General features: G+C 39.4%; 1 protein-coding gene across 3 annotated transcripts in view; it reads right to left on the bottom strand.

Annotated features, from left to right (window-relative positions):
* Positions 1-15,708, bottom strand: part of LOC122654048 (CSC1-like protein HYP1) — a 45,245-nt gene that overhangs the window by 4,951 nt on the left and 24,586 nt on the right. For 2 of the 3 annotated variants that reach the window (XM_043848017.1, XM_043848018.1), the window contains exons 7-8: positions 13,906-14,182; positions 1,192-1,467 (exon numbers count right to left, since the gene is read on the bottom strand). In XM_043848017.1, the coding sequence (XP_043703952.1) occupies positions 1,192-1,467; positions 13,906-14,182 (553 nt within the window). The remainder of the gene's footprint in view (positions 1-1,191; positions 1,468-13,905; positions 14,183-15,708) is intronic. The other variant, XM_043848019.1, reaches the window with a different exon arrangement.

Genomic DNA, 15,708 nt, shown 5'->3' with positions numbered 1-15,708 from the left:
AATATCTAAAGTAAATGAAATTCATTTACTTAAATGATATTTGGCATAAATAAGGGCAAATACCAGGTTCAATACCAATAAAACCCAGTGCAAGGGGCCTTACAACAAGGCGGCAATCGCCTAGGCCTCATGCCTAGGCAACGCCTTGACAACTATGGATCGGGTTGATAACCTCGCCCCCAATATTGGCAGCTTTAACTCTACAGTTACATCCCTTCAGGCCATGAGTACGTTACTCCAGGCTTCTATTGATAAATTGATGGCTTCAGATAAGGGACCATCCACTCTGGAAATCTTTCCAACTCCGTACCAAAGAATCCATTTCATGTCCCACCACCACCACCGCTGCTGCTGCCGCCACATTATACACCAACTGGCTGTAGTGATCGTGTGTTCTAGTCAGGAAACAGCCTCTCCGCAAAGCGAGAGTAAGGCTGCATACATCATGACCCTCCCCAAACCCGCGGTGGCAGGAGCCTCGTGCACTGGGTATGCCCTTTCTTTTATAAAATAAAAGATTAGTCCTATGTAGTCTACAAGCCCCTTTTAGGCCAGAAAATCGGGTTGGGCCAGTTGCCTCTCGGCTTGGGTCTGCAAAGTGGATCGCTCTGGTCCAACCATGCTAGGGAAACTGCATCAGGTCATCAATCTGGCCACCCAAATGTTGGCCCAACAATTGGATTCACAACAAGTAGAACACATATTGTTTGAGAATCTAACCATCTTCTGTCCTTTATCTCTACCGGAAATGCTTCAAATAGACAAAATCTACCATCATAATGCTAGCCCAGCAACTTGATTGGACACAGACTAAGACTCAAATTGTTTGGTCAAACTTAACCATTTAAACAAGGATCTTCATTTGAACAGCATCCCAAAAAATCTCATGCAGTGATCAAAACTGTACATTGAATTAATAGTATGAGTTCAACTTCACCATGATTAAGTCCAAAGGACAGGCCAACAGCACGATGTTATAGCCTGCTGGACATATGATGCATGTGCTAGAAATCATTATATGAGCAGAAAGCAGAGTCTAGCTTCTTGATAACCTTTTCCTGAAAGTTTTAACATCTTTTATCCAACTCTAAATGAAGTAACATACAAAAGTGGTGATATTTTCTTCAAATGATAAAATGGGAAAGCAACATTTATGAAATGCATAAGCAAAGTAGTGATGCATTGACAAACCTGGTTACGGTAGATAATATATCCAAGACAGTAGTAAGCCAGGAGGAATGGCAGAATTAGTGGAGCTAGAAAGAAGTACGTAATTCCAAGAAGCCCAAAAAAGAGAATTTTTGGAATTTCACTATGGAAGGGAAAAGATGGAACATCAAATTCATCGTCAATAATGCTGGTACAATGTCTCCGTATAATATCATAAAGAAGAGGAATCACGCGGAAAAGTTCTGATGATACACTGGTCCACCCAGATGTGACAACATAGGCGATGAAAAAGGATGCCTAGCCCAAAATAAAGGAACGATATCTTAGCCTCAAATTTCAAGATACTGCAAATCAGTTTCAGAAAAATGCACTATCATATTCTAATTAAAATCACAGACAACATTTACAATCATGATTCCGAAATTTCGTCAAGAAAAATGTAACATCTTGAAATCAAATCACGTACACCATCTATCAGTCATGATAGCAACCAGCACTGCAAAATAATAATCCACTCATTTTTACATCTCAACCCTCCCAGAAACATAAACTTAATCTCCTCCAACTTTTTCTTTTCTTTTAGGTACCATCTCCTCCAATTTTATGGTTTGTTAACAATTAGATAGTTTCAAAACGTAAGATATGCACATTATATGAGAATTGAGTTTAAGACTTTTGATCTCTGAAGAAAACAAACGTTTGCCTGCCATACATTATACTGTGCACATATCATCTAAAAGTCCAATGTTGGGCTATCACTTAGATATTTGTCCAAGATTATGTTTTGTGGAGGATATTCTTCCATAATCCGATCTTACATATAAATCAAGGGGTTTGAATCCTATGTGTGGATTCTAGATTGGTGATTTGCTCTAATGTTCTTGCTGTATCATTAGCTTGTACTATTCTCTTTCTTATCAATGAAATTGTTAATTATTAAAATTTAAAAAAAAAAAAACCTTAATTCTAAAGAAACTATAAGAAAACCTTAACCTTCTAAATAGGTATGGCTTAAAAGCCAGAAGAGAGAGCAAAAGGAATAGTGAATAAACAATTGAAAATCAGATGACTGCACAATTTTTATTGAGTTTCCTCACTGCATCTCATTCAAGTTCCATGATTGAAGACATTAATATAAAATAAATAAATGCCTTAATAGTTTACATTAACGCATTGATCAGCTGTGCATGATTAAGCCCTATAGACAGAAAAGAGAGTTACATGTTCTCTCTGCTTATTAGCTATGTATTCTCTTGGCCTATAAAAATAATTACATACAACCTGTCACCTGGACAATTCACGTATACTTGTATGCATGCCCATGGAACTAAATCTCAGTCGAAATTGCAGGTTTCGACCTAGACAACTCGATTTCGCAGCTAACCAAGACGAAACCTTAGGGGAGTTTTAAATAAACCAAGTTTCGACTATTTTGGAAATTTCGATAGTTTCGACCAAAAAATACCAAGTTTCGACAAATTTTAACCAATTTCAACCAACCCAGTTTCAGTAGTTTTGATCAGTTTTGGTAGTTTCAACCAGTTTTGATAGTTTTGACCAGCCTATCAAATGTCAAGTTTTACCCAAAAAAAAACAGGTTTCGACCAAATTTTTGTTTCTGGCTAGTCGAAACATTGGTTGGCACCGAAATCTTTATCCTTGCCCATGCCAACACAACATGATATTGGTATGGGTTTGGGGTATGAGTCTGACACCCACCCAGCAGCAAGAAATTGGACACAGCCGTGAAGAAGAAGAAAAAGAAGCAAATTAACCCCCACCCTTTTTGACACATTAACCCTTCTTTTGACAAATTTTAGTTGAGTCCTGTATGGGTACCCATTTTTGGACACATCCATGTATCCTAAGTTTAGGGATCTAGTGGATCCAACTCCTCAACATGTATTTGTACCCGAACTATAGTTGTCATGATGTCCAAGCGCCTTGGACGCCTTGTCACCTTGCATCCAGGCCCCTTCCAATACCTAGGTCTCCGAGACGTCGTGTCCATAGTACAAAAACTCATTTCGTCTCGGTCGAGATTTCAAGAATTTCAAGTATCTCGGTCGAGTCGAAACAAAATGCAACATCGAATTGAAAAAAATGTAATATTTCAAAAATTTTGGAAATTTCAGTCATCTCATTTAGAAAATCTCGGTAATTTCGATCATCTCGTTTCGGAAATTTCGAAAACCTCGATCATTTTGGCATTTTACACCCATCGAAAAAATACCATATTTCAACAAAATTTCGGTATCTCGGAAATTTTGGTCAGACCGAAACACCGAAACGAAACGAGATTTTAAACCTTGGTCATGACTACTATGACACAAACCCATGTGATATAAAATACAAGACAAAGTTCCTCTTCATTATCAATTTTCAATGGAGTCTCCATGATAAATCAAAAACCTTAAATTAATAGTCATGCACTTTTTTTTTGGGGGGGGGGGGGCGGGGGAGAAAGAAGAATGGGCTATTGGACTTGGACCTTCCGTTGTCTAGTGCATACAAATGATCAAGCAATATATTAGTTCTTTCAATGGGCTCTAATGATAAATTTTGATCACAACTTGGTGGGACGATTGCCCAAATATGACTCAGGAGGCTTTGGTGTGACCTATCATAGACCATGTTCTGTTGCTCGTGGACTGCATGGATGCTGAAAATGGAAATCTTGATGCAGAAAAAAGTAAAAAACAGAATTGGGCTTATTTTAATGGAAAAAACCTCAGGTTGGGTCCAATGAGTTTTCTTTGTAATAAGGCACTTTAATGAGCCTAAAATATAGATAGAAGGTAGGAATACCGGATTTACTTTCTTAATTTAGTTTAGGTTGTTTTATTCCATTATTTTATTGTTTATCTCTTTACTTGTAAAGGTTGGATAGGGTCTTGTCTGATTAGAACTCCTATTCCTACATTGGATAGAGTTTGTAATCTAGTGGGATACCTATGCTAGCTAAGATAGAGCTTGTCTTTAGGGACACTTATACCTATTTGGATAGAGTTTTCTATGTTAACTATACTTCTTTCTTTCCTATTGTAAACATACTTCTGTTTCTATTAAAGGAGTGTATGGCCATATAACCCCCACAGTTTTTCCAGTTGAATAAAGTTGGCTTTTGCCTCCAGTGTTCTGTGAGATTCAGAATGGTATGGTGAGATGCAGGGCAACCCTTGGCGAGATGCTAAGGTCAGGACTGAGGGGATTTCAGTCTAGTTCCCGGTGAGATACTTGGTTCATATCCATTTATCTTTCTTCCATTCTGCTTCAACCTATTCAAATCAATCAGGTTAGAACTTTTTTTTTTCTTTTTGTTCAGTTTCTTTTACTTTTTAGCTTCAGGATTTTCTGTTTTCTATTGAAGATATTTAGTTTCTCAAATCTAATTTCAAGCCTAGCAACCAGATTCTGTTTTGATCATACTTACGGTTCCAAAATCTGATCTTTACATCAGATCATAAGAGCCCTTCTACCACCTGGATTCTTAAGTACTAAAGGACTGATATTAGGTTTTGGTTACTAATGTTGATCCTTGTTTTCAACTCTTACACCAGAATATTGTTTTGTTGTTTAAATCTGAGTTTTGCTACTGCTGTTCTTACTCTATTTACTTCTGCATGTGTTAAAATAGGCTACTTTACCCGATAGGGGTAATTTAGTCCTAGTATTATTGTTTTTATATTTTTCAGTTTTCTCTCTTTTTTCTGTTTTTTCCCCCTCAGCCGATCTCTATTTTGGCATTCCTAGTGGGAATAGGAATTCCTAATAGGATTAGGCTGAGGTGGCATTCCTACTTCTACTTTGACTATTTGTAATTCTGGTTATTATAAATAAAGGGCCTGGATGATCGATTTTGATCAGTCAAGCATTCAATCTCAAGGCTGTTTACATGGTATCAAAGCCACCTCTGATCTAAAGAGCAGCCCCTCAATTTTTTTGGTTTTTTGTTCTCTCTAAACTCTCTCGGCTTCTGGTTTTCTGCATTTCCACCACTCTCGGACTCTCTATCTCACTCAGGGCAGCAACTTTGAGGTGATCCAATGAAGATTTAGCTGCTGCCCTCAATGACACCTCACTGAAGATTATACAAACTTGGGTGTGATCAGATCTGCCGTAGGTTTCCTCCAACCTTGGAGATCAAGCTGCTTCCTTCACAAGCTGGATTTCTGTGTTGTTTTTGGGAGATTGATCCCTGCCCTTATTGATCTACACCTCCTTTACTTTCAGATTGCAGTTTTGAATCCAAACTACATCAGATTCAAACCTGTGATTGATTTGCATTCAGCTATTCCTAAATTTTTTCAAATTTAGGGTTTCTTATTCCATCATTAGAAGGTTCTGATTTTTTGAGGGCTTATTCCCTACCACCTGCAGGGAATTCGATCCTAGTTTGAGCTATTTTTTACGGCTAAATTTGTGGGAATTTTAAAACCAATATCTTCTACACTTACATGATGTCTGACATCACTTCAGCTGACTTTGATGGATCTTCTCGACCAGAGTATCTTCCTTTTGTTTCTCCCACCAAACTAGATGGGACAAATTATCTAATGTGGTCCAGATCCACATACCTTACGATTGCTGGCCGTGGCTACACAAGACACCTTACAGGCACTACTCCCATCCCTACTGAAGAAGGAGCTGCTCAGACTAAATGGTTATCTACTGACTCCATGGTCATGTCATATCTTATTCATTCTATGCATCCTTCAATTGCACCGGGCTACCCTCTCCTAGACACTGCTGCCCAGATATGGAAGGCTACCAAAGACACATATTCACAGGTAGGGAATGATGCTCCGGTCTATAAATTAAGGAAAAAAATCCATGACACCAAGCAAAATGATTTATCCATTCCTCAATACTATGTTGAACTCCGCAAGTGTTGGCAAGAAATTGATCATTACTCTGATTATCAGCCCACTAATGCCACTGACATTGCTGCCTACAGAAAGCATGTCGATAAAATTAGGGTTTATGATTTTTTGGCTGGCCTTAATGTGGAATACGACCCAATTAGGGTTCAGATTCTAGGCAAGGATCCTTTCCCTACACTGGAACAGTCCTATGCTTTGGTTAATAATGAAGATCGCCGAAGAACTACTATGCTTCACACTACACTTCCTGATCGATCAGCCTTGCACACTGGGGCTGGTTCTACTCCTTCGGTTGCTGATACTTCTAAATCTGAGAAAACAGCAGTTAAATGTGAGCATTGTGGCAAGTTGTGGCACACTAAGGCCACCTGTTGGAAGATATATGGCAAACCAGCCGACTTTGATGCTACACGTGCCGCTCGAAAATCGAAAAACAAAGCTAATCATACTGAGGCTGTCACTCCTACTCCTCCTACTGACACTGGACTATCCAAGGATGAACTTCAGGCTTTCCGTCAAATGTTACAGGCTTCTGCTGCTTCTACTACATCAACACCTGCCAGTTCTTCCACTCCTCCAGGTTCACATTTAGCCCACTCAAGTATTTCTTTTGCTGCTCATTGTGCATCAGTAGTCTCCTCTCCTTGGATCATAGACTCCGGTGCCACTAATCATATGACTGGATCCTCCAGCCTCTTTACTCGTTACTCTCCTACATCTGGTAAAGATAAAGTACAGGTGGCTGATGGCTCTCTCTCTTCTATCTCTGGGAAGGGCTCTATCAGTTGCACTCCCTCCTTAACTTTATCCTCTGTTTTACATATTCCTAAATGTACCACTAATCTTCAGTCCATCAGTATTCTTACCCGTGATTTAAAGTGCAAAGTAACTTTTTTTCCTTCTCATTGTGTGTTTCAGGATCTGGCAACAGGGGCGTCAATTGGATGTGGTAAGATGCATGGTGGATTGTACCTGCTTGATAATGGGAGTCCTACTTTATCTTATTCCATTTCTAATAAAAGAAGTTCTCCTTTTAATCTTATTCATTCTGATGTCTGGGGTCCTAGCCGGAAACCATCTCTCAAAGGCCATCGTTGGTTTGTTTCTTTTATTGATTGTTATTCTAGGAGTACATGGGTCTATTTAATGCACAACAAAAGTGAAGTTTTTTCTTGTTTTCAAAATTTTCAAAAGATGATTCAAACCCAATACAATGCCACTCTCAAGATATTGCGAAGTGACAATGGTAAAGAATACATGGATGGTCAGTTCCAACACTACCTTGCTGCCCATGGTATACTCCATCAAACCAGTTGTGTCGATACCCCAGCTCAAAATGGTGTGGCTGAAAGGAAAAACCGCCACCTCCTTGAGGTAACTCGGGCTCTTATGTTTGCCCATTCTGTCCCTTCCCAATATTGGGCAGATGCTATCCTGACTGCTGCCTATCTCATCAATAGGCTCCCTACCCGAGTCCTTGACTCTGACACCCCTGCTTCTTTATTGCAGGGTTCTTCCTCCTTTGTCGTCCCACCCAAAGTTTTTGGTTGTGTCTGTTATGTTCCTGATACCCGCTCTTCGGGCAAGCTCGAACCCCGTGGGGTCCGTTGTATTTTTTTTGGATATTCTCCATCCCAAAAGGGATATAAGTGTTACCATCCTCCTACACGTCGTACCTTCACCAGTATGGATGTCGTCTTTCATGAAACTCTCTCCTATTATCAATCCACACCTCTTCAGGGGGAAACTTTCAGTGAAGATGTGATGGTTGACCTTCCCATACAAACCCAGACCCGGGTCCAACCACCTGTTGATCCCACCCCTCAACCGACTATTGCTTCCACCCCTCTTCCCTCTGCTGGTACCCAACCAGATTTTCCCCAGGGGAAGCCCTTAGACGATGACTCTGCTGGTCCCCAATAGGATTTTCCCCAGGGGCAGAACTTATAAGATGCTGAAAATCCTATTAGTGACAATTCCCTTCAGGGGGAGATGACTCCAGTCCAACAAACCATTAGGGAATTTCAGAAGAAAATTAACGACTCTAATCTCAAAACCTATCACAGGGGACATTCCAAATACAAGCAGCTCCCATCCACTACAGCACCAGTACCACCACAGTTGTCGGCCTTGGAACCAGATCAACCTCCAGGTAACATATCTTCTCCTTCTTCTCCTGATTTACCTATTGCTCATCGTAAAGGTATTCGGGCTTGTACCCAGCATCCCATTTCTCATGTAGTCTCTTATGACTCCCTTTCTCCATCCTTTCATACATTTGTCTCTTCTCTTTCTTCTGTTCGCATTCCCCAAAATTGGCAGGAAGTTTTTACAGATGGAAAGTGAAAAGCAGCAATGATGGAAGAAATGCAAGCCTTAAAAAAGAATGATACATGGGAACTTGTGGTTCTTCCACCAGGAAAGAAACCAGTTGGATGTAAGTGGGTGTTTGTGGTGAAACAGAAGGTAGATGGCACTGTGGATCGATACAAAGCACGTTTGGTTGTAAAGGGATTTACTCAGACTTATGGGATCGATTATCAGGAGACTTTTGCACCAGTTGCGAAATTAAACACCGTCAGAGTGCTACTTTCTTGTGCAGTGAATCTGGGCTGGGAGTTACAACAATTAGATGTGAAGAATACCTTCCTCCATGGAGAACTTGACGAGGAAGTGTATATGGACATTCCACCAAGTTTCTCTTGTGATAAAACCAGCGGGAAAGTTTGTAAATTGAAGCGTGCTTTATATGGGCTGAAACAGTCCCCCCGTGCTTGGTTTGGACGATTTCACAAGGTAATGGCCTTTGCGGGTTATAAGCAGAGCAATGTTGATCATACCTTGTTTATCAAGAAAAATGGTGAAAAGGTAACCCTCCTAATAGTTTATGTGGATGATATTGTAGTGACCGGGAATGACAATCATGAAATCACCCAGTTGAAGACTTACCTTGGGCAAGAATTTGAAATAAAGGATCTGGGAAAACTAAAGTACTTCTAGGGATAGAAGTTGCTCGGTCTTCTAAAGGCATCTTTCTTTCTCAAAGGAAGTACATCCTAGATCTATTGACCGAGACTGGGATGCTGGGGTGTCATCCTTCTGATACACCTATGGATGCTACTACCAGACTTAAAGAAAAGGAAGGAACACCGGTCGACAAAGGTCGTTATCAAAGATTGGTTGGTAAGCTCATTTATCTGTCTCATACAAGACCTGACATGACAGTCAGTATCTGTGAGTATGGTCAAGCAGTTCATGTATGATCCGCATTCCTCTCACATGGATGTTGTTATCCGGATCCTTCGGTATTTAAAGTCAGCACCAGGAAAAGGAATTCTTTTGTCTCCGAATGGCCATCTTCGTGTCGAAGCATATACTGATGCAGATTGGGCTGGTTCCTTTGATAGAAAGTCCATTTCTGGCTATTGCTCGTTTGTTGGTGGCAACCTTGTTACGTGGCGTAGTAAAAAGCAGAACGTAGTGGCAAGGTCTAGTGCTGAAGCTGAGTTTCGTGCTATGGCACAAGTTATTTGTGAGATGTTATGGCTCAAAGGTTTATTACAAGATATTGGTACTCCTGTTCATCTTCCCATGATGTTATATTGTGACAACAAGGCTGCTATTAGCATTGCTCACAACCCTGTTCAACATGATCGTACCAAGCATGTGGAGGTTGACAGGCATTTTATTAAAGAACAGTTGGAAGGAGGGCTGGTGTGTGTTCCTTTTGTGCAATCTGCTGACCAGCTTGCAAATGTGTTCACTAAAGGTTTAAGTGGGAAGATTTTTCATCGTATTCTGGTCAAGTTGGGCATGGTTGATATTTATGCTCCAACTTGAGGGGGAGTGTTAAAATAGGCTACTTTACCCGACAGGGGTAATTTAGTCCTAGTTTTATTGTTTTTATCTTTTTCAATTTTCTCTCTTTTTTCTGTTTTTTCCCCCTCAGCCGATCTCTATTTTGGCATTCCTAGTGGGAATAGGAATTCCTAATAGGATTAGGCTGAGGTGGCATTCCTACTTCTACTTTGACTATTTGTAATTCTGGTTATTATAAATAAAGGGCCTGGATGATCGATTTTGATCATTCAAGCATTCAATCTCAAGGCTGTTTACAGTATGCTATTCCGAAATAAGTCCATATTCTGCTATCAGTTCTTGGTTCTAGAACAATCCTAATCCAACTGGGATTCTTCTATAACTTTGAATCTGACCATTGGATTCGTTTCAGATTCTGATATTCTGCTCATTGAATAGATTATTCCTTTAATTTCTGAAGTGCATATGATATTCTAATCTTTGTTTACTGTTCATTCTTCAATTCTGGTCATTATCTAATCACCGCAATTCTGGCTTCAACTGAATTTCTGAACCTAATCCCTTAGGCTACTAGAAACCTATAATTGGTATCAGAGCCATGGCTAGCAGGGAGCCAAGACCATTTGATACGTTCAGCATGATGGAAGCTATCAACCAATTGGCTGAAAGTTTCCAAAAGATATCTGACGACAATAGACAGATATCTGAGAGACTTGCTACCATAGAACAACAACTTCATGGTTCTGATCCATCCCCCTCACCAGATATTCCTGAAGATCCTAGAACAGAAGGAGAACAACCTACTAATTCAACTGCTAATAATACCATGACAGTTCAGAGATGACCCCAGAGAGTTCCTGCAAACCAGCCCTCCTTTGAGGATATCTTATGTGGTAATTTTTAGAATGGTTTGAGTAATAGGACCAATGATGATACCCAGAAGGTAAAGCTCGAGTTAAAAGAATACATGGGAAACTCAACCCCTAAGTATTCTACGGCTGGCTTGCTTGTCCGGATGATTACTTTGACTGGTTTCATTTGATAGAGGATAGGAAACTACGGCTTGCTCGTGCTAAACTGATTGGACCAGCCAGAGAGTGGTGGAAGAATCACGAGAATAGGTCACATACCTGTGGCACATTATTCACCACATGGGAGGAGATGAAGAACTGAAGAACAAATATCTTCCCCAGACTTACAAAGCTCGACTACACAATAAGCTCAACAGTCTGTGACAAGGAGGCTTATCAATCGAGGCTTATATGGAGCAATTTGACACCCTCATTGCACGCACAGGAATAGAGGACGAGGACACAACTTTTCTCCCGATTCAAATCAAGTTTGAATCTTGGTATTTGGAAGTAGCTGAAAGTTCACAATGTCTATGACTTTCAAGACTGTTTTTAGAAAGCTTTGAGAACCGAGGAAAACTTGATGCTCCCCTCTAGGAAGTTTTCTTATCAAGCTGGGAAGTACAACACAGCACCCGCAGTTAGTGTTGTCATGGAAAAACCCACAGCTCGACCTACTGGTGTCCCTATAGCTACAGACAACAAGCCAGTTGAGTCTGACCCAGTGACCCCAACACAAGGTTTTATGAATGGAATCCACCTCATCCTAATGATGATGTGGACTATGTATGATAATGAAGATGGAAATTGGAAAGGACACTCAAGATGTCAATCAATGTCATATGTATGGATCCATCAGCTGAAACCGATGAGGAAGACAATGATGAAGAAACCAAGAAGATTGGCACAATTGAGGTTCAGCGATGAATGCAGAACGAGGTTGAAGATACAGTTACAGAGAATTCCATGGACACACTGTTCACAACTGATACAACTCATGAAGTTGAGCACATAGAGTTCTTGATTCCTCTGCAGTTCTTTGAACAAAAGGTTCCACGACTTGAAGATTACATTCCTAGCATCCGTGAGCCACAATATACATCACACGAAGTTGATTCCTCGATTCATAAAACTCGAGGTCAAATTTTTTCAAGTCAAGGAGAGTTGATGACGATAAAACAAAGAATTGGGCCTTTGGTTGGGTTATATATATATGTTGGGCCTTTAGTCCAATGGGTTCTTTGAATATGCCACTTTAATGGGCCTAAAATATGAGTAGAAGATAGGAATATGGGATTTACTTTCTTAGTTTAGATTGGGTTGTTTTATTTTATTATTTTATTGTTTATATCTTTACTTGTAAAGGTTGGATAGAGTCTTGTCTAATTAGAACTCCTATTCCCACATTGGATAGAGTTCTAATCTAGTGGGTCACCTATTCTAGCTAAGACAGAGTTTTGTCTTGTGGGGCACTATACCTATTTGGATAGGGTTTCCTATGATTACTTCTTTCTTTCCTATTGCAAGCATACTTCAGTTTTTATTTAAAGGAATGTAAGGCCATAGAGACCTCACAGTTTTGCCAGTTGCATAAAGTTGCCTTTTGCCTCCAATTTTCTGTGAGATTCAGAATGGTGCTGAGAGATGTAGCGCAACCCTTGGTGAAATGCTAAGGTCAGAGCTGATGGGATTTCAGTCTAGTGCCACATGCCACTCCTACATCACCTTGAATTTTTTTGCCTTTCTCAACATCCCCATCTCAGCTACACTTACATAGTTGTCAATGCATTGTGCCTAGGCATCCAGACTCTTTCTTGGGTCCAAGGCAATAGCATGCCTTGTTGATACTTCACGAGTTTAGATTTATTTATGTCTGTTAATTTGTTTTTTGATGAATATGCTCATATTATATCCTATGTTTTGTTTATTATATGTTGGTTTTATCATATTAGACCAGAGCATAATTATATCATATTTCATTGATATAGTTTACATGTTACATATAAACATAACTATATAAAATTACCATTGCTATATTACATATATCCATTGATGCACACCTAGGGAGCCTATGTGATGCCTAGGCAGGCGCCTTGTCACCTAAGCACCCCTCCAACGCCTTGATTCACCTTGACAACTATGTACACTTAAATTGTTCATGTGTTGTTTCTTTGTAGCCCAACATTTAGCTCCATAACTAGACAAAAATGATATAGGCAAAACTGTACACCATTATAACCAGGCACCGTTTTGCCTTCAACAGCAAAATAGGAGGATACGAACATGTATGTTTAGTGTTTTAACCCTATAGTCAGAAAAAGTAGAATTGATGGGGAGGGGTTAGCAGTTGGCTAATAAGTGCTGTTTATATGGTGGGGAAGAAACTGCAGGGCACATTTGCCTGAATTGTATTGTTGATGCAATGGTGTGAGAGTGTTTCCTGGGCATGTTAGGGTTGTGCTGGTCATGGTTGAGGGATGTAAACCATATGTTTATGCACTGGTCAAGAAGTCCATTTGAGAAGAGATGGCTGAAATTGTGGAATTTGTATCTTGGTGCTATTCCATGGGGTCTGTGGAAGACTGAAGGAGAGGATAGGACGATTTTTGAAGACAACTCAAGATCTGCCTAAAAAATTTGTGCTGATGTTGCCACTTACTTTTTGACAGGACTCTAGTGATAAAGGATTTTATTAGAGTGTCTGGGGAGTCCGTTGCTTCTAATTGGTTTTCCTTTCTGAAGAATAATTTTGTAAAGGGGATCCTTTTTTCTACCCGCTTTTTTTCCCCCCTTTTTTCTTTTCAAGATTTTTTTTGGGTGCAAAAGAATTAGGGATACATGTTCATGCTGAGATATATTTATGAATGAACGATATTTGTAGTTTCTCAACACACATACACACACATGGGGGAAAAAGTAGAGTTGATGTCATATCCTTTGATGAGATTCAGCTCTACATATATATGTTTTATGTTTTTTTGTGGAAATGTATGCAATTGGCAGAGGATATCCTAAAAAATTATCAGATCAAAATGTCAGGAAGTAATCATGAATGAAAGAAAGAAGAGTACACTTACACAATGATTTTTATCTAGAATGGTTATTGATTTAAATATAAATTGTCGTGTACTACCACTTCTTTGGAAGTAGAGAGGAGAAAGAGGGATAGAATATATCCTCACCTGTGCTGGAACAGCTACAGCCAGCTTTTGTGGGATGAACTTGGGCTCAAGAATGATAGAGAATTGATAGAATGCTGAGCCAGACAGTACATTTGCAAAGAAAATATTCCATACGGTAAACCAAAGTACTTTTTTACCTGCACTTATTTCTATCTCACTATTGGAGATAGACCCTTGAATAGAAGAAAGGATCTTCATGATGGGAGGTACCATTTTCAGAAACAACTGAAGAATGAGGCTGGGAAGATATCCTGTGATAACTTGACTGACAAATGTTCTGCACATGAAGGAATGAAATGGTTATTTGGCAATAAACTCAATCTGCTTGCTGGAAAACACAAAAAGTAATACACATTAGAATGCCACATTTCTACCAATTACCATGTTTTAGTGCAAAGAAGATAGTGGCACTCACCCCTTGTGGGGTTAAAGATGGGAACAGGGTCAAGCAGGATAATGCAGACACGGATTAAATTTGAGCCAAAATTTAATATAGGTTTAGGTTGGGCCTTAATTTTTGCTTTTATTGATTTGGGAACGGGGTCAAGCAAGATAATGCAAACACAGATTAAATTTGGGCCAAAATTTAATATAGGTTTAGGTTGGGCCTTAATTTTTGGTTTTATTGATTTGACGGGCCGCTTTTATAAGCCCATATTTGGGGCTTTAATTTTGAATAAGAAACTAGTATTTTAATTACCAATTAGTTTTGGTAGTGAGGCCCATTAGTTATTAGTAAGGAAGTTATCTTGTTTTGCAATTATATTGGACAGAGATCTATCAGTTGTGGGACCCATCCTAATTATGGAATCTGTTTAGAAGAGTTTTAAGTTCTTTTAAGTTATCTAGGAAACATTATTACAAGTCTAGAAAGTTAAGATTAAATAGAATTTAGTTGCTTTTATTTAAAGCTTGAAATTTGTAAACTTCCCTCTCATTGAATGGAATAGAAAATTTTTGTTTTTTGTTTTAGAAGTGAGACCATGATCTCGCATTCTCGCTCTCTTTTATCTCCTCAGTCCTCTCTGTCCTTCTCTCCCCACGATTCTGATTTTTCCTTCTTTCTCTCCTGAGATATCTCTCTCCCTCTCATATTTCTTCTTCTTCTCTTCTTTCTCCCTAACATCCCCTCTTACTTCTCCCAACCGATAAAATATTTTCCCTCTTCACTACGACAACAAGTATTAATAACAAGGGTCACAGTAGTTTCTCCACTCTGTTACCGATCTGCATCTATATTCTAATATCAGGTTAATTTCAGATTCGATTAACTATTAATTCTCCTTTATCTCTGTTCTGTTATAAACCATTATTCCAAATCTGGTATCTCTGTTAGTAAGCTTCATAGCTACTGTCCTGAGTTGTTGGGTTTGGACCTGAAACCTATCAAACAGCCGTAGTTGCTTAATTAGTCACCCTAAACATGGGCCTTTCAGCAGCCTAATCAACCTAAACTCCTAATTTGGGAATTAAGGTTTAAAGGACTACATCAAAGGACCTACAACCAAGTGAACCTACTATCAAGGTTAAAAATTCGGATTTCGGTGGGATTTGATCCCTAACAAAACTGAATTTCAGCAAAATGGCAGAAATCCCAACAAGTTTGGTCCATTTCATTGGAAATATAGAAATGGCTATTTCTGTGCCCAAGAAGTGGAATTGTGCCCTGAAACTTCAGGGAATGCCTATTTCAGCATTACACATGTTTGAATCGTTTAGATTTGGGGGAGAAAAAACCCTCAAAGTGGTGGTAGTTTGGCTTCGAACCCTAGGTTGTAGATTGCCCTATGGTGTCTAAAATAT

This window comes from Telopea speciosissima, chromosome 3 (genome assembly GCF_018873765.1).
Source record: "Telopea speciosissima isolate NSW1024214 ecotype Mountain lineage chromosome 3, Tspe_v1, whole genome shotgun sequence".
In the NCBI taxonomy this organism is placed as follows: Eukaryota; Viridiplantae; Streptophyta; class Magnoliopsida; order Proteales; family Proteaceae; genus Telopea; species Telopea speciosissima.
The sequence above is the reverse complement of the archived record's forward strand: the minus strand, read 5'-3'. Positions and strand labels throughout refer to the sequence as shown.